At 34.5% G+C, this 21,919-nt stretch overlaps 1 protein-coding gene and 1 long non-coding RNA gene across 4 annotated transcripts in view; both read left to right on the forward strand.

Annotated features, from left to right (window-relative positions):
• LOC148271778 (uncharacterized) overlaps positions 1–21,919 on the forward strand; it is a 74,340-nt gene that overhangs the window by 42,135 nt on the left and 10,286 nt on the right. The gene's annotated exons all lie outside the window — the stretch shown is intronic.
• LOC148271779 (uncharacterized) overlaps positions 1–21,919 on the forward strand; it is a 62,979-nt gene that overhangs the window by 34,876 nt on the left and 6,184 nt on the right. For 2 of the 3 annotated variants that reach the window (XM_088240947.1, XM_088240945.1), the window contains 10 exons: positions 69–131; positions 279–344; positions 3,610–3,714; positions 6,254–7,120; positions 12,805–13,044; positions 14,191–14,389; positions 14,478–14,689; positions 15,946–16,092; positions 18,644–18,807; positions 21,460–21,757. In XM_088240947.1, the coding sequence (XP_088097073.1) occupies positions 69–131; positions 279–344; positions 3,610–3,714; positions 6,254–7,120; positions 12,805–13,044; positions 14,191–14,389; positions 14,478–14,689; positions 15,946–16,092; positions 18,644–18,807; positions 21,460–21,757 (2,361 nt within the window). The remainder of the gene's footprint in view (positions 1–68; positions 132–278; positions 345–3,609; positions 3,715–6,253; positions 7,121–12,804; positions 13,045–14,190; positions 14,390–14,477; positions 14,690–15,945; positions 16,093–18,643; positions 18,808–21,459; positions 21,758–21,919) is intronic. The other variant, XM_088240946.1, reaches the window with a different exon arrangement.

Consider the following 21,919-nt stretch of genomic DNA (forward strand, 5'->3'; position numbering starts at 1 on the left):
CAGGCAGTAATATAAACTAATATGTAATCATAAAATTAAAAGTTCTAAAATATATTTTATCATTTCAGAATAAACCAGTGGCATCCACCTCATATATGGATACACAACCACCGTTGCGATACCAATCTCAGGCAAGATTGAATTATTTATATAAAAAACAATTACATACATATTTATAGTGAACAAACGGATATAGCAACAATATTTACACAGGCAGTAATATAAACTAATATGTAATCATAAAATTAAAAGTTCTAAAATATATTTTATCATTTCAGAATAAACCAGTGGCATCCACCTCATATATGGATACACAACCGCCGTTGTTGCGATACCGATCTCAGGCAAGATTGAATTATTTATATAAAAAACAATTACATACAGTCAAACTTGGTTATTTATTTTATTTGGGAAATCAACAGCTCTACATACATATTTATAGTAAACAAATGGATATAGCAACAATATTTTGTCCAAATTTTTGTAGACAAGGACTGGATTCAACTCCCTAGAGAGCCGCTTATATTAACATGTTACAACAGAGATGAAGAACATTTTAGAGAAAGTAATATAGAATTCTAGGCATCTACAGGGCTTATGACCTGTCAATTGCTGGTTTAAGTGGCCACTTTACACACTGTAACATTCACCATTCTGCCCATATTTGAACATCTATATTCCTTCAATTCTTTCATCTGTTGATGTTTGTGAAGTTAAAGAGCTGAAACCTTTATTTATGCGGGTGATATTCATCTAATTGAATTATTTCACCTACATACTAGGCAACGCCTGAAAATGATATTTTTTCTATTTCTATACTTAATGGACCAGGTGGATTTATCAACAATATTTTGAGTCTGAGTTGATTAAAAATAACAGGTCATAAGCCCTGTAGATGCCTAGAATTCTACATTACCTTCTTTAAAATGTTCTTCGTCTCTGTTGTAACATGTTAATAAAAACGGATATAGTGTATAAACTCAGAACTAATAACAGATTGCCACAAAGTATACAAAGTTAGTAAAGAAAATATATTACATAATAAATAAATACATATAAGTTTATACATATAAAAATGTTATTTTCATGTATTCGTAAATAATTTTTAATAATCAAAGATTTTAAAAATATTTTTTTAAGTAGCAGCAAGTTTTAACAGTAAGTCATTGTAAATTGGGTGGAATTTAGGACAAGAATGCTTGAAGAGAGGATAAGGAGGGAAAAGGAGATGTACATATTTATTATTATAATGTCTACTAAGTTACATAATGCATTTTTAGTGTAAATTTTAAATCTGACAGTGATGTTTGTGTAATATATATCTTTAAATTTTGTATTGTACACTGAAAAAGTCCTACGAAAAAAAGCATTTTTAACATACAATGTTTTACTTATTGGTACATGAAAGATGGAACTGAAAGAATTTGCTCTTTATAAGAATTCCTCGTTATACCTGAAAAAGGTTTTATTTAAATGCAATTACGATTGCATATTGTCATAGCTTGCCCACCACATACCGCACATCGCATCTGAGGACATAAGTCTCGTAATACTATCGTAGTAATCCATTCTCGTTAGAGCAAACCAATTACTCAAACCAGATTTGAATTTAGAAAATGACTCAAAATCCTTGGACCTACCACAGAGAAATGCCTCTTAAGCCAAAGTTGTTTGACTTTTCGGTATGTAGATAGATTGGTAAGTAGTAAAATGTTATTTACAAAATTACTTTATAAAAATCATTAGAATTGAATATGAACATTCAATTTACACCTCATGTAATATTAGAAAATTTTATCTAGAACATATTTTTTCTATTGATTTAGAATATTTTTAGGCTTTCATGTACAATGAGTTTTTAATGTTTTTTCAGTCAGTGTTTGGCAGTCTTAACACTCATTGTTGAATTTTATTTTTGGGGCATAAAGTGGTAACATGAAGTAGTTTTGAATGTATACTGTAAAACCCCTGTTATATGTTTTTCTAGAGAGCAACAAAAAAAACCGAGGAAAACACTTAAGTGAAAAAAAGAAATTACATAAAAATATTATTATTGTAATTGACTATACTATTGCAGAAAATATTGAAAACTGTCGTAATTTGGAATTAAAATATTTACTTACGATTTCATTACAAATATTTTGTATTTTTTCAATCAATACTACAGTGTATTTTTTTAAATTGAATTAAACAAAACATGATTAAATCATTTTACATGGGTACTTGACTTTAAAAACACGAAATAAAAATTTGAATTTGCATAATATGCATACAATGATTTAATCCCTAAATATTGGGAAATTTAATTTATATGGTATCACTTTTTTTAGTATGGCACCACAGAATTTCATCTGTCATTAACATCGCGGCAAAACTGTTTCACACTTGTTTGATAACTGTTTAAACAATCTTCTTTCCAAATTATGTTTATAACTTCAAAGGATGTTTCTATTGCCAAATTTTTAAACTTTCTGCAGCATAATTTATTGATGTAAAGGATTTATTCTTCCTAAACATGCGTCAACCGCATGTCACAATTTATAGTCCTTAAAATATAGCTTGATTAGAATGACAGCTGTCAAACTAATTTCATCAGTGATGGGAAATTACTGATCACCGATCAAATCGATTTTATCAGTTATTTCATGCTATCATGAAACTCCGTTTCCGAAAATTGATATAAAAAATGCAAAACAAGCCTATTATAGGGTGTTTAACACAATTATTCACCAAAAATGAGGCATTTATACTTTTTTCATGAACAACATCAAATGAATTATTTTTTTATTCGATCAATTTACATTGATCAATTTGTCCCATCTCTAACGTTTTTGCAAAATGATGTAACCTTGTAAGAACGTTGTTAATAATTAGGTATATTTTAGTTTTCTTTTAGTTTTAAAGCTGATTTTATATATCAATGTTGATTTATGTTTCAAGCATCGTATAAAAAAGAAAATTAACACGCTAGATACAAATGGTTTTTCATGTGTCAATATAAATAACTCCTTTGACGTTTTCTGACGACTGTCATTCTAATCATGTTACATTTTAAGGACTATAGTAAAATGTCAAAATTGGACACTTAAACAAAACGGTCAATTACACTGAACCTACTTTGAATTTAGTTTGAGACAACAATTTGCACATTTTTTTATTTACCTTGATTTTATTCACCATTTTGGGCAAAAGCGATGGTGCGCGGCTCGGCGTCTATTGACAGATCAAATGCGTTTTGAAAAATTTTCAACGTAAAACCTGGGTAAACATAAACTTTAATTGGGGGAATATTTTAATGAAAATGTATGGAAAAAAATGGGAACTAAACATTTCGGCGTTAAAATCGGGAAAATGTAAAATTGATGATTGTAAAAATGATGTTTTACTGTATATGCATAACATTATATTGAATTGATGACATGTATGGAAATCTTGAATGTTAAAAAAAGAAAACGAGTACTGAATGAAAATAGCGTATTATCAAGAAAATACATAGAGTTTAGAGAATTCATATCCAGAAAATAAAGAAAGTCTTTTGTTTTTTTTTAATTACAATTTTATTATTTACGTTATTAGTACTTAAAAATGCTTATATGTTTATTTTTCTAGGTTGGTGAAAAAATTGCTTCAGATAAGAAGCTGTTCCCACAACAGATCCCACGACTACGCTCGCATTCAACTAAACCATCCTCGAGTACCACAGCCATGCTCACAGTAAGGAAATATCTCAAATCAACAATAATCATTAAGATTGTGCTTTACAAAATTCATCATCATCATCATTCCCTTTACGCACCTAATGGTATCTTGATCATTTTGCTACATGAAGGTAAGAGGATCAGTCTTACGCTTTAGGTACCAGTACATGAAATATTCTAGTGTAAAAACACCCTTTTAAATAAATATTTCATGACAACCATGTCGGGAATCGAACCTGAGACCTCTTGCATGGTAGGCAAACGCGCTAACCACTACACCACGAGGCCGACAAAATTACTTCATAAAAATCATTTAATTCGAACAAAAGCAGTCTTAGAAAAATTAGAAATTAACGTATTTAAAAAATTCCTAACGCGTCTCGCAAATGTTTAATTCCAAATACACTTTTTATTTTGTTGTATGTTTTTTTTTATAATAATAAACATCGATAAACAATTCAATAATCAACAATTTTTTGAGTATGTTAATTTAATAATTATAACAAAAACAAAATAAACTTTGATAATCCTTTAAGTTTTTTTGCAACAAAACAACTTAAAAGCTAACACTCAAAATCGAAAAGTTTTTTCTTCATTATTTTATATTCATTTACTCTTTCTTCTTCCTTCTTTTCTTCTTTCCCTATATTCCCATCCCACTTCCCTTCACACCCAGTGATCTGTACGTATTGTTGTTTTATATTTTTGTTCCTATGTGAAACCCGTAATTGGTCTTGTTATTTGTTGTTATTCTGTATGTATTGTTTATGAATATAACTTAGTTTAAAAAAAATTGATATGAATATTCAGATTTACAAAAAAATACTTTTGATTCTTTTATACTAAGTTATGTATTAAATTAGTGGATAATATAGCTACATAATATCATTTATCACAAAGTTTCATCTTTTGTGTTGATATGATAGATTTATTGATTGTTATATTATTATTTATTTAACACTTTATATACATATACAATATATCACACAGAACCACAGAAAAAATATCAATCTATAATATGTACATGGGTAAGGTGAAAAGTTCTCGGCCTGACACAGAGATAGCGTTGCAATCAGCAAAAATTTATGTTGCCTGCCTGGGTGCACGTGCCATTAGTTTGTATGACAAGTTTCACAACTGTTTTTTAAGTAGTTTGATTACACAAATTTTTGCAGTGGGACATCTTGCGTGTTTTTTGTTAAAATGGATAAACTTGAATATCGTGCGCTCATAAAATTCTTCGTTTTGGATGGATTTAACCCCTAAAGAAATACATCCGAAGTTGACAAAAGTTTACGGGGACTCTGCTCCTTCCATGTCAACCGTTAAAAAGTGGGCAGCTGAATTTAAACGTGGTCGCACATCCCTCGAAGATGACCCACGTGGAGGACTGCCAAAAACCGCCACCACATCGGAAACCATCGAAATGGTGCATGATATCGTGTTGGACGATAGGCGAGAGAAAGTGAGTGAGATAGCTGAGGCTGTAGGGATATCGGAAGAAAGGGTACGAAACATCTTGCACAAAGAATTAAGGATGTGAAAGCTCTGCGCGAGATGGGTGCCGCATTTGCTGAATGCCGAACTCAAATCAAAAGCACATTCGCAAACGACTTTTGCAGCAATGTTTGGACTGATTTAATAAGGATCCAACCGATTTTGTGCGGCGATTTGTCACCATGGATGAGACATGGATCCACCACTACACCCCAAAAACGAAACAGCAGTCCAAGCAGTGGGTGGAAGCCGGTAGTTCAGCGCCAAAGAAAACGAAGTCGATCGCATCTGCCGGAAAGGTCATGGCCATCGTGTTTTGGGATGCGAAAGGGATCCTGTTAATTGATTACCTTAAAAAAGGCAGAACAATTACAGGCGAATATTACTCCAACCTTCTTGACCAGCTGGATGCCAAAATTCGCGAGAAGAGGCCTGGCTTGAAGAAAAAAAAAATCATCTTTCACCAGGACAACGCACCTGCACACAAGGGTGAATCGGCGATGGGAAAACTGCGGGATTTGGGATACGATTTGTTAGACTGTCCCCCCTATTCTCCTGATTTGGCACCTTCAGACTTCTATCTGTTCCCAAACTTGAAGAAATTTATTTCTGGGAAGCGCTTCGCGTCCAATGAAGAAGTTGAGAGGGCCGTAGATGAATATTTTCACAGCCTTCTAGACTCTCACTTCCGAGAAGGAATACTGATTTTGGAAAAACGCTGGACTGTTGAAGTCAAGGGAGATTATGTAGAAAAATAAAATATTTTTTTAACTGTAAATTGCAGTCCTTCAATGTCACGCCGAGAACTTTTCACCTTACCCTCGTATTACTTATATTATGTACTATGTAGGTTATATTTTTTTATAGCTTACCTGTAAATAAAATCACCGTTCGCACTGATAGGTACATACGCAAAGTGTCCTGCTCAAAGTTAGCAAAGGTACATACACGGTCTGGAAGTTGGTGGGAAGATGTACTGTGACATTAATTTATTTCCAAGCTAAATTTTCAATAATCAATGATAAAAGGAATCACTCATCCATCTTTCTTTCTTTCAGGAACAGGATGAAACTCATTATTCATATAAAAAAAAAACTGCATATGATTCATCAGATGACGAACCTCTGAAAAGTAGTGCCGATAGGAGCACTTTTGAGAAGGATTCAGTAGCCGATTTAAATTACAGCGCCTCGGACGAAGAACCTTTAGCAATGATGTGCACACCGCCAGTAGAATCCCTTTCTTATGAGGCTGAAGCCATTAACTTGGAGAAGCCAATGGTAGCAATGTCCTTGCATTCTGAACAACAGGTATATGACTTTAACTTAAAAGGTAAAAAGAAATTACCCGAAGTTAAAAGCACCGGACATCTATTTTATATTCCCGTGCAAGGAACACGGCATATTATAGAGGGCGTCGGGGTCAATATCTCCACATCGCCCGACACCAGTGAAAAGATAATCATGAGGGCCAAATTAGTCGAAAGCCGTATAATGGCGGCCAATACCAGCCACAGAGTGGAGGCGGTGCCCAGCACGAGCCGCGTAATTGAGATTACGGCTCGTGCCAACCAGACTCAAGATCCTATGCCCAGTACCAGCCATACTCAGGATCCAATGCCCAGTACGAGCCGGGGATTTGAGATACAAGCTGGTACGAGCCACGGCTTAGAAGCGGTGGCTAGTTCAAGCGGCGAAATTGAGATTAATGCTGGTACCAGCCACAGAACGGGGTTTGGAATAGAGGTCCAGTCTCTATACCCGTCTGATACTGAAGCGTGGGGGTGGATTAGTGGAACCAGCCAGTTGCAGCTCTCTGTCGGTAACACCACGCTTTTAAATCAACATTTAAAAGGATTGCAAGAAATTCCTAATACAATGCCTTTTGAGATTCCTACATTCAGGCCATCTGATAAAGAGTTTAAGGTAAAATTTAAATTAGTAACCAAAATTTTAATACTATGATAAAAATGTAAAACTTAACATTTTTGGGTACATATTATACCAATCATTTTCGATTTTCCTATGGAGATTTCAAGTTCACTAAATTGATTAACTGTCATCCTATTTCTTGTTTGTTATTATTATTAATTTTAAGCGAGCAGCTTAAAGCTGATATGCTTCAATCTATTTAAACGAAAGTTAGTTGTTGGTGCACTTACTTTTACTTTTCTTAAACAAATCTAGTCCATTTTTGAACCCATTGAGACTACACATTGAGATCAGCTCTTGTGGCAGCTTTATTCCAACCATCAACAACCCTATTGCTTAGGAATTGCTTCTGTGGATTTAGATTGAATCTTGTTTTCTCCAGCCTGAGACTGTGGCCTCAAAGACGAGCATCTTGTTTAAGCTCGAACATGGGATCCAAATTTGGGCAGCTATAGTGACTGTCAAGTATCTTGTATGTCTATCGGGTCACCCCTTTCTCGCCGTTCCTGCAGTGTTGTGAGACTGAGAGTACCACACATAGAAGCCGTTTTAGGCTCGGTGACAACTTTGTAGCTCGTCTTTGGACTATTTCCAACAAGTTGATATCCTTAACAAAAAAGGGATTCCATATCTGAAACCCGTATTCGAGAGTAGGTCTGATATGTGTTTTGTATATGTTTAGTAGCATATTCGGTGTTATATATGAGAAGGCTTTTTTTATAAAGCACATAATTGAATTGGATTTTTTGTTGTGTTTAATATGTGACATTCCCATTTTAAATAACCTGTTATTCCGAGGTCTTTTTGTTGTTTTACAGTTTTCAAATCTACACAATTTTTATTAATTTATTTTATTCTATTTTCTTTTATTCAGGAAACATACAGTACAGTTACATAAAGTCGAACTTTGTTATTACGAGGAAGATGGGACCACTTGAATTTGCTCGTTATAAGCGTTACTCGTTATACCAGAGAAAGGTTTTTTTTTTATACAATCGCTATTGCACATTGTCACTAAGTAAACAAGTAAATACATATGTGTACATATAATTCATGCAGAATATTTTTACAGGGGTTAGGTTTTAACTGATCTGGTCTAGAACTCATTTGATATCACCCACTTGTAATGTTTGTGGTGCATTGAAATAAGCCTAATATATTAAAAAATCTTAAAAACCCCGTAAAAACTCCTGAAACAAGCATATCATTCATAAACTACAAAAGCAGCTGTAAATTGTAACAATGTGCCGAACCGGCACTTACTATGTTCACAAAGCTTGGATTTTTAAAAAAATCATGTGTGTTCATTTTTCAATATTGTCAGCGAAAAATCCAATTAGGTGCTTAGACACTTACATAGCTATCATAAACATAATCCGATTCCAACGCCCCGGCGGTATTTATCCTTTACGTTAGCCGACCGTTACGATTTTATTACTAGATTCTTATTTCGAGAATGATGTTTTTAACTGACAAGATTTTTTGTATAATTTTTGACAATATTTTTGTTTGGTATGTCTGAGTAGTAGCTCGTTATAACAGTGAATAATTGTATGGAGAAAACCATGAATTAAAATGTCAACTGATGTTTCCTCGTTACATCTGAGATCTCGCTATTTCTGTGATCGTTATAACCGAGTTCGACTGTAGTTTTATATTTTACACAGTTAGACTTGACTCTAATGAACCAGTGAAGCTTCCATATTATATAATAATTATATGTAAGGTTATCAATGAAAGTACAAAAAAGAGAAGGAAAAAAAACATAAATTGAAGTTGTTTAAAAATTAAAATTAAAGTAAGAAAAGTAATTTAAAAGTTTGTACTTAGTATTTACAAATGAAAATAATATTAAAAAGGAAGAAAAAAAAATGGTAAAAGTAATTAAAAGGTAATAATTAAAATAATGAATGAAAAACATGCTCAGATGTAAAAAAAAAAACATTAAAAAAAAAAAGAAAAACATAAAATATACACATACATATTTTATGGGATTCAAAGAAACGATGTGAAGAATCTTTAAATGAAATATAAGACATTAAATTTAAGTCAATTTAAAAAACACCTTCAAAATTAATGACACATTATAGTAAGAGCAGCAATATATTGATTTTATATACATATACAGTATAAGTAATTAAAAGTAGTTTAAAAGTATAAAAACATGTCAATGCAGCATAGAAAAAAGAAAGAATAGAATAACAGGTATAGCAAGTAATCTTTAAAATTTGAAAAAGCAATATTAGGAAAAGATTTTAAACCAAAGGTAGTGGATAAAATTCCATTAAAGCGATTTTAGCAGTAATACAAATTTCAGTAGAGAAATTTGATTAAAAATAACAATATGAATGTATGTAATGTGAAGTGATGTAAGAGAAAAGGGGATCAACGGGAGTTTTATTCTTAAGTTTTCAGCACACTATTCTTAAATAATTGTAACCCTGTATGATAGATATCTCAAAGACATCATGGAAAAATTCAAATTCTTTAAATTTAGAGTTGCAGGGGAAAGACAAAAACATAGCTGAAATCATAAGCTCTGTAAAGTCATTTGAAGCTAAATTGGATTTGTTGATATCACATCTGCAGATCAATTCTCTCGTGCATTTCCCACACATGAAGAAAATGCTAGGTAATGATGAATTAAACGGGTCATTATTTATTAAGCATCATCATTTGATATGGTTGTGCCAGCTGAGTTTATTAAATATAGCGTCATGGTTGTTTTTGAGCTGTAGAAAGATTTGTTTCCACTATTAACTAGGTTTTTTTCAAAACATATTCGGGACTCTTATTCTTGCTGTTGTTACATTACTTGTGTGCCAGTAAGATAGGTAATCTGTGTGTGTTCTGCTTTTTAAAAATATTTATCCCAAAATTTTCCTTTCCCCGTGTATCAATTTGAAAATATCAGCACTTACCCAAGGTTTATTGCTTCTACTACCTCTTCTTGAAATGGGAGTGTTGTCGTCAAGGACCGAGTGAATGTAGTTTTTGAACAATTTCCAGTTTTCATCAATGTCAGTGTCATAAAGATGATTAGATCCTTGTGACAACAGTTTATTTATATTTTCGTAGTTGGATTTATAGTAATTTTTTCTTTCACATTTAGATACTTTATTTTCGGTACAGATGAATGCTTGTAGGGTTGTAACCATGGTTACATGATCACTTTTGCCTATGCACTGTAGGTATTCTATATTTGTAAGCAGATTTTCTTCGTTAGATAGGATTAAATCTAGTATAGACGGTGTATCGTTCGTTTGGTTTATTTATTTACCAATTGTAACGTTTTGGTTTATTTACCAATTGCTGCAAGTTGCTATTAGCGAACATATCTAGGAATAGGTTTTCTGCGATTCGCATATTACCGAGGGATTAAAGGGGCCATTTTAGGCGAGGGAAGTTAAAATCTCCAAATATATGAACAGTTGGCAATTCAGATGCATTTTTAATGTTCGTAAACAGCGTTTCCTCCCCTTTGAGGAGACTGGGTGATGGTGGTCTATATACACCTGCAATTAAGAAGTTAAGGTAGCTGAGCTGAACATCTAACCGCAAAGCTTCTGCTGGGCCTCTCTTATAACAATAAGAGAGGTTGGGTTTCACATGAACAGGTATATTGCTGTAGGTGTGTGCTATGTAGATAACAATGCCACCTCCCTTTCTGCCATGACTATCTCTGCGGAATACTGTATACCCATCTATATTGATTATCGTGTCAGGTACGTTCTGGTTAAGCCAGGATCCTTATGTGAAGTGATGTTCGTATACATGATGGGTAGGTCGATAAGAGTATTTATTTTAAGTTTTTTTGAGGTTGCACAATTCGTGGACAGTTATGGATGCACCTAATGGTTAGGTCTTCGCCATTGCAGTTTCGTTTATTCAATTCTTCTCTCAATTTTTTTAGGTACTACCGTTGGATCGGTGTCAGGTCACTATTTATAGAAATATTTGATTTAATTTAATTTTTGTTTTTTAGCACTAAGAATGCGTCCCATGTAAGAAACCCCCCTTTTAAATATTTATTTAAAAGGGTGGTTTCACACTAGAATATTTCATAGTCCATGGATCGGTACCTGAAGCCTTACCTTCACGTAACAAAATTGATCGAGACATGCTGCGATTGGTGTACCAATCCAGTGCCCTATGCACCATTAGGTGTGGAAATGAAATGATGATAATGATGAAGAATAATGCGTCTTCTTCAGACTGTAATTTTTCCAAGACGTATTACAGTAGAGTTTCCTATGTTTATTGGTCTGGGGCAGATAATTTTTATGACCTTATTCACTTCTTCCTTGTCATGGTTTATTTTGGCTTGGATTTCGGGTGATTTGGACTCCGCTGCACCAAAAATGATGTTTTTCTTTCTCTTCTGTCGCTGCTCCACTTCTGCAGTAACATCTTCAAATTGAATAGGATTTTGTTTCAGCTTTGCAACTTCATTTTGTAAGTCATGGATTTCTTGTTTTAAAATGGGTATTTATTGAATACCCTCCCGACATTCTGGGCAAAGGAACTTCAGAGTACGATTTTTCAGCAGGAAACATTTAAGTGCAGTAGTCGACAATTTGGAGCACAAATCACACAGCTCACTGCTGCAAAGATCACACTTAATTTTTGAATTGCATTTGTCAGACGTTTTTTTGCATTGAAAACAATCCATTTTACATGCAAATTTTTTCTTGTTCAACAATACACATTGTGAAAACACTTTTTAATTTTTTTTTTTTTTCTTAATCTGTCTATTATCTTTATTTTACACTTCTGTTTTCTTGGTTAATAACTATCAATAGTATTGTTACAATTTGCATTCTGAATTTGTTATGTAGGCTCTTTTTTCTTAATATAACTTACTAATGTAAAATTCGTTGAATAGAAATGTTCCTTATCATTTCATCTAATAAAGGAGTGTATTTTACAACCTTAGTTTAAAACATTCGAGTTTGTAAGTGAAAGTTCTTGATTCCTTAAGAAGTCTCATAAGAGCGTCTGAGTGCGAGAAAGACAGACTTTTTTAATAATGCGTATGCCGTGCGATGTCATACCATGAGCTTATTCCTGTGAACCAGTGCATTTTATAGAATATTTAGATTCAATTTATAATTGTGTCTCTCGGTTGCTACTAAAATTGTGGTATATTTAAAGCCTACCCTTGAAGTCATCATTTCAACATCTCCAAGGAAGACAATAGTAAGTTTATTTTGCAGGAAAGCACATTTAATATTAGAATGTTTTATCATCAAATGTCCGTCTCATGGTCTAATTGGTCTTATGGTCGACATGTTTGCCTGCCTGCCATTGTTGACATGAAATATTTATTTTAAAAAGTGCTTGGGCACTGGAATATTCACAGTCCCTGGACTGATCATCTTACCTTTATGTAACAAAAAATGGTAGAGATACGCTGCGGTTGGTGTACTAATACCGTTCTCTATGCACCATTGAGGGTGGATGTGGAAATGATCATTGAATGTGCTCTTCTATAAAATGCCTTCCTTGGAGCAGTTGAATTTGTTAGTTTCATTAGTTGACTGGTTCCCTAAATATATTGTGACCTTCTCAAAATTATTTATTGTTATTGTATTAAATTATTAATTATATTGTAATAATATTATTCAAATATGATTTCATCTTCATTATTAATAAATAAGTTTTTTTTTAACTATCAGAACTCGTTGAAGTATATCAGAGAGATATTTCCGAATGCTGTGGGCTTCGGAGTTTGTCGGATTCTGCCTCCGGCTACTTTTAAAGGAGAATGCACACTATCGGATACATTGCGGTTCACACCACTGGTGCAATATGTGAACCGCCTCTTTAAAAGGTGGGGTCCTTCCTCACGCTTTACGACTGCCATCAGGAGTCTATTACCTACTGTGGATCCTAAAACACCAAAACTAGTGCCGAAGGTACTTGAGTAACTATTAACTGACTACTATTTTGTAAGATATTTATAATTTTACAGAGACGAGACATACCTCTGGAACATAGTCGCACAACGGTTCTCCAATGTTATTAACAATGTATAAATATATATCCCAAAATACATGAATATTATTATTCTTTTATATTGATCAATTTCCTCTAAAATGAAATCCAGTTATTGTATTAAAATTACTATGATAATTGAAGACGTGAATGGATGAAGGTGTTGCACAAATTTTTAAAAATGTGTTTTTTTTACATTAATGAAAATTTTATGTACAGAGCCCTTCCACATAAAGCCAACTACACCCATCAAAAAGTAACAAAAAAATGAGTTTGAGAGCAAATGATATTGTTATTTTATCAATAATTGTACAGGTGTTTAATACTTGAACCCCAGATATCTCTGCTTTTTGTTTTTGTTACATAACACCTTTATCAACTCATGTCTTCAATTCTATAAAAATCTGTACTTCCAAAACTTTTTCCCAGAAAAAATATTACTTAGTCTAGATTCTCGAAGACATGCAGCAAATACTTTGCTTTCTTTGCTGCTTTTTAACATAATGGTGAACCAGAGAGCACCAAAAGTAAACCAAATTACTAAATAAACTGATTTCATAGTTTTTTTTGTAGATTTTTAACCCTATCTAGATTGTCAGATTTTGGATTTTAGGATTTGCCGGCCATTTGAGCAGAGATTAAGAAATTATGGGGGAAAGGAATACGTCTTGTAATTTACAGGGCTTATAATCTGTGATTGTCTGGTTTGGATGATCACTTTACACTGTGTAACATCCACACTTTAAACCGGCTGTTCTTAAAAGTTGTTTTTACTCGCTGCCATTGATATTATTATCTTCCTTAATAATTCCTTTGTCTCTGTTGAGATAGATATCTGTATCTACTTTATACTGGATATAATAGTTAAATGCAAAACCAATACCCGAATTTCAAAAATAAGTCAATATTGAGTTAAATAAATGTCAGACATAAATATTGTAGGTACGTACAGTTGGTAACCATAGCCAAATTTTATTGTTAATAACCATCAAATATGCTTAATTTTACTGTCTTTCGCTCAGCTCAGGCTCTACCGATCAACAACACTTAATTATGAATTATTTTAGCTCAATGGTATAGAAGTTGACCTTAGGAAATTACTTTCCACCGTTGATACTATGGGTGGATTGGAAGAGATCACCAGCCAGAGGATGTGGATAAAAGTTGCTAAGAAAATGGGAATTGTAACAAATTCACCCCAAATACCGATGAAACTTCAAAAGATATATTGGAAGTATATACTTCCATACCGCGCATTGGGAAATGGTAGGTTTGCCTTTTCCAAAATGAAATTGCTACAGGTCTTATATCAAATGTACAGCCTTCAAAATGTGTAATGTTCTTTTAAATGCAGATGAGAGGGAAGTGCTGTTGTCAAATATGGACAAAAAATGGGAGCTAAAGACAAAATACCCGGATCTGGACTCGGATCAGTCCTTGGATGATCTGACGGATGATATGGATGATTGCATCATAATAGGCAAATCCATAACACTCGGTGCCTTTCACAGATTGGCAGAATATGTAAATGGCATGTTTTGTGCCGAAGGATATGAAGTTCAAGAGGTAATTCTTATTCTATATTAGGGGATGCTAAATTATGTAATTTTATCAAATGGCGCAGTAAAATACCCATAATTTTCATAAATGACAGTAATGGACAAGAGGAACATGGACCCTTTTTATTTTATTTTTTTAAACTTAGTTTATCTAACCTAAACGCACAGTTCTAGCTTTATTCGAACAAGTATGTTAGTTGATTTGTAGAAACATTAAGATGTCATTTTTATAAATTGCTAACTAAAACACATCACAGTAAAACCTCATTTTTACGTTTTCCCGCTTTTTACACTGAAATGTTCAGGACCCATTTGTCTTCATACATTCTCATACAATTATTCTCCCCTATCAACATTTTTTACATTTTTCGTTACCCCAGTTTTACGCTTAAAAATTTGTGGAATCCATTTGAAGTGTCAAAAAAACTAAAATTATGTCATAATAATGATGCTACGGCCCGCGCGCCTATGCATGTGCCACGCAAATGAAGAAAGCTTTTTGTTAGTCTTAGTTTTCATTTGAACAAAAACGTCATATTGAAAAAAGTTGTTAAAAAAACTGATATAAGGTGCCATTTTTTTCAAGGTTTCGGTGACCGTTTTACTATTTGTAGTTCGTGTTTTTGTTTTACAAAACATTAAACCAGCATAATGGCTGAATGAAATAATGATGATTGCAAATATCGTGATTATAAGTTCCCGAGTGTGTTCAATATTCATATTGTATATAATTTCTTATTTAAATTTTTAATTAAATAGGAAATGGATGGATGATGAATAATGATAATAACATGTTTCTAAAGACGAATTCTCTTGATTGAAAGTTTTTTTTTTAAGTTAAAAAAGCTTTTGGAAAAATCAATATTTTTATGTCACAATATACAGTTTTTTCAAAAATATAAATTCTTTATGTAGTGGAAGATTTTCAGGTATTTATTTAACGATTTATGTCTACAATCACAACAATGGAGACACTTTCCATAACTGTCCAGACTTAGTAAATGATAAGATAAGAAAACCAGCTGTGTCAAGAAATGACTAGTAGCTTCACATCTCCTAGAGAGCCTGAAAGCATTCCATACTAATCCTAAACCACTTTTAATAAAGGAAGATTTGTAAAATATTTTTGATCCATGTTTTTCAAATTTACTTTTGTATAGCCTACACTGCCATATTTTACCATTATTTTGTATTTGAAATAAGTTGCTAGCAACATGCAATTAAAATAGAATTTATGAATATGTTTTATTTTATATTACATAGGTGGAAAGAGCATATTGGCAATACGTGACTAAAGGCGACAGCCATGTTTGTGTCTATAATGGATCTGTGGAGTGTTCGAGCCCAGGGTGTGGCTTCCCCAGTAAAACACATAAAGGGGATGCCTCCCACCACTCCTGGAATCTGAAGGTAAAACTAGACTGTTTTAATTCATCGTATTTGTGCCGCAGCATTTGCTGTTTAGAGTAAGCGCCACGAAATAAGTCCCGCAGACCCGCAGCGCAGCGATTGCCAGATGAACTGTTGCCAAATTAGAGATTTTATTTTCCCACATAAATAAATTAACGTTATTTACAAATGAGGAACTTAAGCCCTACAGAAAATCGGATACATACCTATACTTTCATTTCTTGCGCGCGGTAAAAATTGGGCAGCAAAGTTTCCCGAAAATGTACAAAAAAACAATTTTTTTTAAATAAAAACTGACTACTTTGAATGACGTCACTGGTTCATATGAATCAACCAATGATAAGAGAGTTATGGAAGATATCCGGTTTGCTTGCTGTGAATGGACCAATGGGCTGACCTGATTGAGAATAAGTGGAAGAGAACCTCTGATGTCACACGTGGAGTTATTTAAAAAATATGAAACTCAAAAAAATTGTAGCGCTGGTAATACGAAATAAAAATTTTAAAAAATTTATTGGATTAGTTTGATTGTCTATCAACAAATAAATATAAAAAAACACTGAACTTCCTCAGTGTACGAAAGTTCAAAATAAATACATATAAAACACATAAGAAATATTATCTGTTAAAAAAATAAAAAATTGATACCAGTCTTAAAGGTATTGTTAAAGTTATGTAAGTGGGAAGGGAACAGGAAAATTAAACAAAAACCTTAATCAATAAAGTGAATAAATGAATTTTTACGGCATAAATGATATTTAACGGCGCGAGAATGCGATCACTGCTGGAATAGAGTGGGGACTCGACACCTACGTGCCGATCCATTACCAGCACTACGAGTAAAGTCCAGAAAAAAATTAATCCTCCCAACCAATGAGGCTGCTGGCTGCGGCTATGACTGCATAATGAGGCTGCTGGTCTCAAAAATAACTATGATCACAGTGGATTAGAGTTACACAGGACATATTACAGTCACTATCACTTTCTGAACCCGATGTTAAGGAATCTGTATCGCTATCACTCGCTGTCGATATAGTGAAATTGACAATTTCAATATCTAGCAGTGCATCGTTTTTAAAGTATTTATCTTCTACATTTTCCACGTGTGCGAATCCAAATAGAACGCTAATGTATAAAAAATAATTAGAAAATACTGGAATTTCTCATTACAGAAGGTAGTAGAAGGTAGTTCGAGTGCAAGTAGCGATACATAGTATGACGGTGTCAGAGACTAATTCACAAACAGTGCGACGATAACAGGACACATCTACGTGGCAAATCTTGTATAGATAGACTACACGATGTGGACGTATCCCCTCGCATCGCAATTTGTTGCGATGACAATATAGAGAGATAAATTTACAAGAACACAATTTTGCTTCGGCAACAGTTTTGCACAGCGAAGAAGGGAGTGAATTGGTAGGTTTTACTCATTATATGGACCTCCGGGACATACAGAGAGATGATACCTTGATCGGGCTGCTGGAAGCGGTGATTACTAGAGGTGGCTCTGCCACAGTGTATACCATTCAGCTCTCAACCTATGGAGTTACTTGCAGGATTGCAATATTCATGGGGCGCGGCGTCACTACACGGAATGGCTCGTGTGACCGGAAGATGCATAGGGCACCTGCACTAGGCACACTTATCATTAACCACTCAACCTATTGTACTTGACGCATACCATGACCGTTGGGGCACCCTGTATTCCGTATCGACTCTTTTGTAAGTAGGTTTGGGCGTCTAGTTCACTTCCAATTGCGGATGGCTTGCGGTCGGTTGCGAGTAGCATTGACATTTGCACGGACGGGGAGCTCGCGGCATCAGACGTTACGTCGCCCCACACCGGCACGCCTTCTGTCTCCTAAACCTGGCCCCGCACGGGCAGTGAGTAATAAATCTCCGTAATTATTTTAGTTTTTCTTTCATTTCTCTTATTTACAAGGCTGGTGGGGATATCGGCTAGGCATAACGCAATGTGTCACATTACACAGTATAGTTTTGTATAAAAATAAACACAGATAAATAATTTAATAATTAATAATTTTTTGAGTATGTTTGAATTGAATAATTCTACAATAATTTAAAACTTACCTAAGTATAATATAGTACTTATCGAGTTATGACATAGTCACAAATAAAAACATTTAAATGCCCTCGTGTAAAGTTGACAAAAATCACATGCACTTATTGTTCTATGATCATGACGATATTAGAAAAACTTTTATTTTTAATAGAAAACTACACACGATGCATGATGCAAAATAACAGTCACCGGTCACCGGTCACCAGTCACCAGACAACTGAGCTTTAATATGATTGGCAAATCCACATCGGAAGACCACACAAAAAGAAAGCACTAATGATAATGTCACGTTTAAAGATTTTATTTTTAAAATTCTGAACTCATTTTTTCCTTGGTTTTTTCTCATCATACCCGTCTGTTAAAATAAATAGCATTGTTGACTGTTTGGAATCACTTCATTTTCTTATTGCATTCATGGTCTCAACGCTGCACCGAAAGATGACTAAGTGAGTGTTTGTTTCTCAGGTGCTGGCTAACAACCCGGCGTCAGTACTTCGAGCCTTGGGACCGATGTGTGTGACAGATCCAGCGCTGCACTTCGGTATGCGCTTCTCTTCATCCTGCTGGTCCCAAGATCCCCACGGTCTGCCTTGGATAGAGTACTTGCACAAGGGAGCTCCCAAGATATGGTTAGTACGACCCCTGTCTGAATTTTACGCTACTGCAATATGTGTTCACAGTGGCTTAGTAAGGGAAACAGAAGTATTTATGGTTTAGTTAAGTATTTTTTTCTTTCATAGTGTCCTTTATGACTAGGAAAATAATGTTTTTAAGATTTGAGGCATCAATTTAATTTTAAATTTACTTCTGTTACGCTGGATCCAGTAATACAAATTCATAAAGGTGCCCCCATGAACACACTCGATATTTGTCGCTGAAATATTACAATTGTCAAATGTCGAGCATGGTGCTGGCCGTGACTTTTTTCGGCAACAAATGATGATCGATATGTCACAACAAAATCCTCGATATTAATGTATTAATCTCCCTTGTCGAGCTAAGAAATCATTGAATTGAGTATGCACTTATGGTTACTTGTTAGTTGTCATTTTATTGTAATTGAAAGTCTCTTATGTTATTTTGCACACTGTACAAATCTGCCACAAGCCAAAATATCAGAGTTTTACCTACCATTAAAACTCTTTGTTTCTATTATGAGAGAGAAGCGTTCATTTTCAATCCCGTTGCCTGTGGTTTTTTATCATCTATTCCTGGGTCAATGTCTTAATCTATGGTCGGTCTGTCCGTTTCTGCCAATTTGATCCCGGTCATTCACGGATTTTGTTTTTTCATAAAGTTCATAATGCACCAGGTTGGTCTTACCTGGACTCCAGAAATCAATAGAAACGTAATAAGAGATTTAATGTTAGGTAAAACCCCAATATTATGTGTTCTGCATTGATTTCTGGAGTCCATATTATGAGAGATCTGTCTGTTATCCGGTCTGTCTGTTATCTCCTGTTGACCGGGTGACACCTTTATTTGATATTAACTGCTTAAAACAGGCTTCCTAGAGAGGAATCTTTCCAGACTATGTGATTTAGCAACTCGACAACAACTAGGGGTAGGCAGAGAGGATAGAACGCCATAACATTCTATCTTGGCATACAGACCTCGCTTCGCATGCACGCACGCCGATTATTCCTACCTTTGACATGTCCATCTTCAAGTATTTGATGGACTTGATCGTGCCATGTCTTTCTCGGTCTTCCTCGTTTTCTGCATCCATCAACATTTGCATCGTAGATCCTTTTAGCCGTTCTTTCGCTGTCCATTCGCTCTACATGTCCAAACCAACGCAGCACCCCTTTCTTGATTCTGTCAATAATGCATGTCTCAGCCTTACACACTTCACGGATCTCGACATTTGTGCACCTATCATACATCGTTTCACCAGATATTCGCCTGAGGGATCGCATTTCGACAGCATTCAACCTACTTTCTTCATTATTTTTCCAATTCCATACTTCGCTCCCATACATTAGAGTTGGAACTAGAACTCCGTTGTGAACTGCTAGTTTAGCCTCCTGCGATAAACATTTGTTTGCCAAAGTAGATTTTAGTCCACCGTTCACCCTGTTCCCGGCACTCGCCCTCCTTTCAATATCTTTCTCGGCCTTTCCGTCCCTAGTAAACATACTTACCAGGTACACAATTTCTTCTACCTGATTCAGAATATCTCCGTTCACGCTGATCTCACATTTAGTTATATTTTCATCCCTTTCAAAAACCATCACTTTGGATTTATCAACATTCATAAGCAAATCGCTTTTCTTGCATACATCGTAGACTTTTGTTACCAAGAATTGAAGGTCTTCTTTGCTGCTAGCAAGAAGCACGGCATCATCCGCATTAGCAACTCTCTTTGATAATATTTTCCGAAGGTATTTTCAGTTTTCCAATTTCCTCTCATGTTGGAGCACAACTCCCCCTCCATTTGCTGTATTTAGCCGCTCTTTCATTATGTTTGATTTAAACGATTCAGTTGATTCAGTCATAATACACATCAACAGTAAAGTAAAGTTTCCCCCGGGTTTAACTACTCGTACGTAGTGAATTATGCGTTTGAGAAAAGGTTCTGCGGAAACCTTAATCTTGAGTGCTGTACAAGTGTTAACCTGTACCATTTATTATTTTTATTAAATTGAAAACATATTATACATAATTTTATATAATATTTCTCTAATAAGACTGCGTGGTACCTATAAACCATTTGTTTTCATGTGGTCCTGTACTGTTGACCAGACTTGATTTCTTGTGTCATCCACTTTATCATCCAGCTTGACGGGTCTACCTACCAGATCAAGGTTCATCTTCCAGACACATTGCTGACAAGTGTGGACACTTACCTTGTCTCCATAAATGTTTTTTTTGCTGCAATAAAAGCAGATTTTTTTTATGAAATTCGTAAAGCACTAAACAGCGTAAAAAATATTTAAATGGAAAACATTCCGCCATTTTTTAAGTAAGGGTAAAAAATATGAACAGTAACGTTCCCAACACTGCTGTAAAGATAATCACAATGGGCGTGTGTACGACGAACAAGTTTCAACTGGCTCGTCCTGCATTCATTACAAAAAATTAAAAACTTTCCAGTACCCCCAATATCTTATCTTTTGCTTAAAGTAATGCGACATTACAGCACCGTTTGCAGAGGTATTTTTTTACAACAGTCGTTAAGAGTTGTAAAGAACTTTTGTGGTGTATCTCGATTTAATGCAGATTTTCAATTTTTCATTTGAGTTATCAAGCTCTTAAGTGTTTTTTGTTTTTATTATCAGGTATAGCGTCACAGAGCTTTTTAACAAGCAAATGCGTAGTGCGTTTGAGGACATCGCTCCGGAGTTTTACCGGAAACACGACAAAGAACTCTGGCTACTGGCAGATAAGGTGATGATTCCGCCGAGTGAGCTCATGGCCCATGGTGTTCCCGTGTGCCGCACAGTCCAGAACCCCGGCGAGTATGTGGTAGTGTATCCAGGCGCCTATACCAGCAGCATCTGTACCGGATACAGCGTGTCGGAGAGCGTATTCTTTGCGCCAAATTCGTGGCTCCAAATCGCACCCTCCAGATTCAAAGTAATTTCTTAACTATTTTATTCATGATGTGGAAAATTTGTCTACAATAAATATTTGTAGATTTGAAATTCAAGACAGTAAATTTTAAAAAATCTAATTTAATTACCAATCACAAAATTGCAAAAAAAAAAAATACATAACAATGTTTTGAGCATGTTCAAA

Source organism: Micrasema longulum, unplaced genomic scaffold (genome assembly GCF_059751315.1).
Source record: "Micrasema longulum isolate JH-2025_06_02 unplaced genomic scaffold, ASM5975131v1 h1tg002657l, whole genome shotgun sequence".
NCBI lineage: Eukaryota > Metazoa > Arthropoda > Insecta > Trichoptera > Brachycentridae > Micrasema > Micrasema longulum.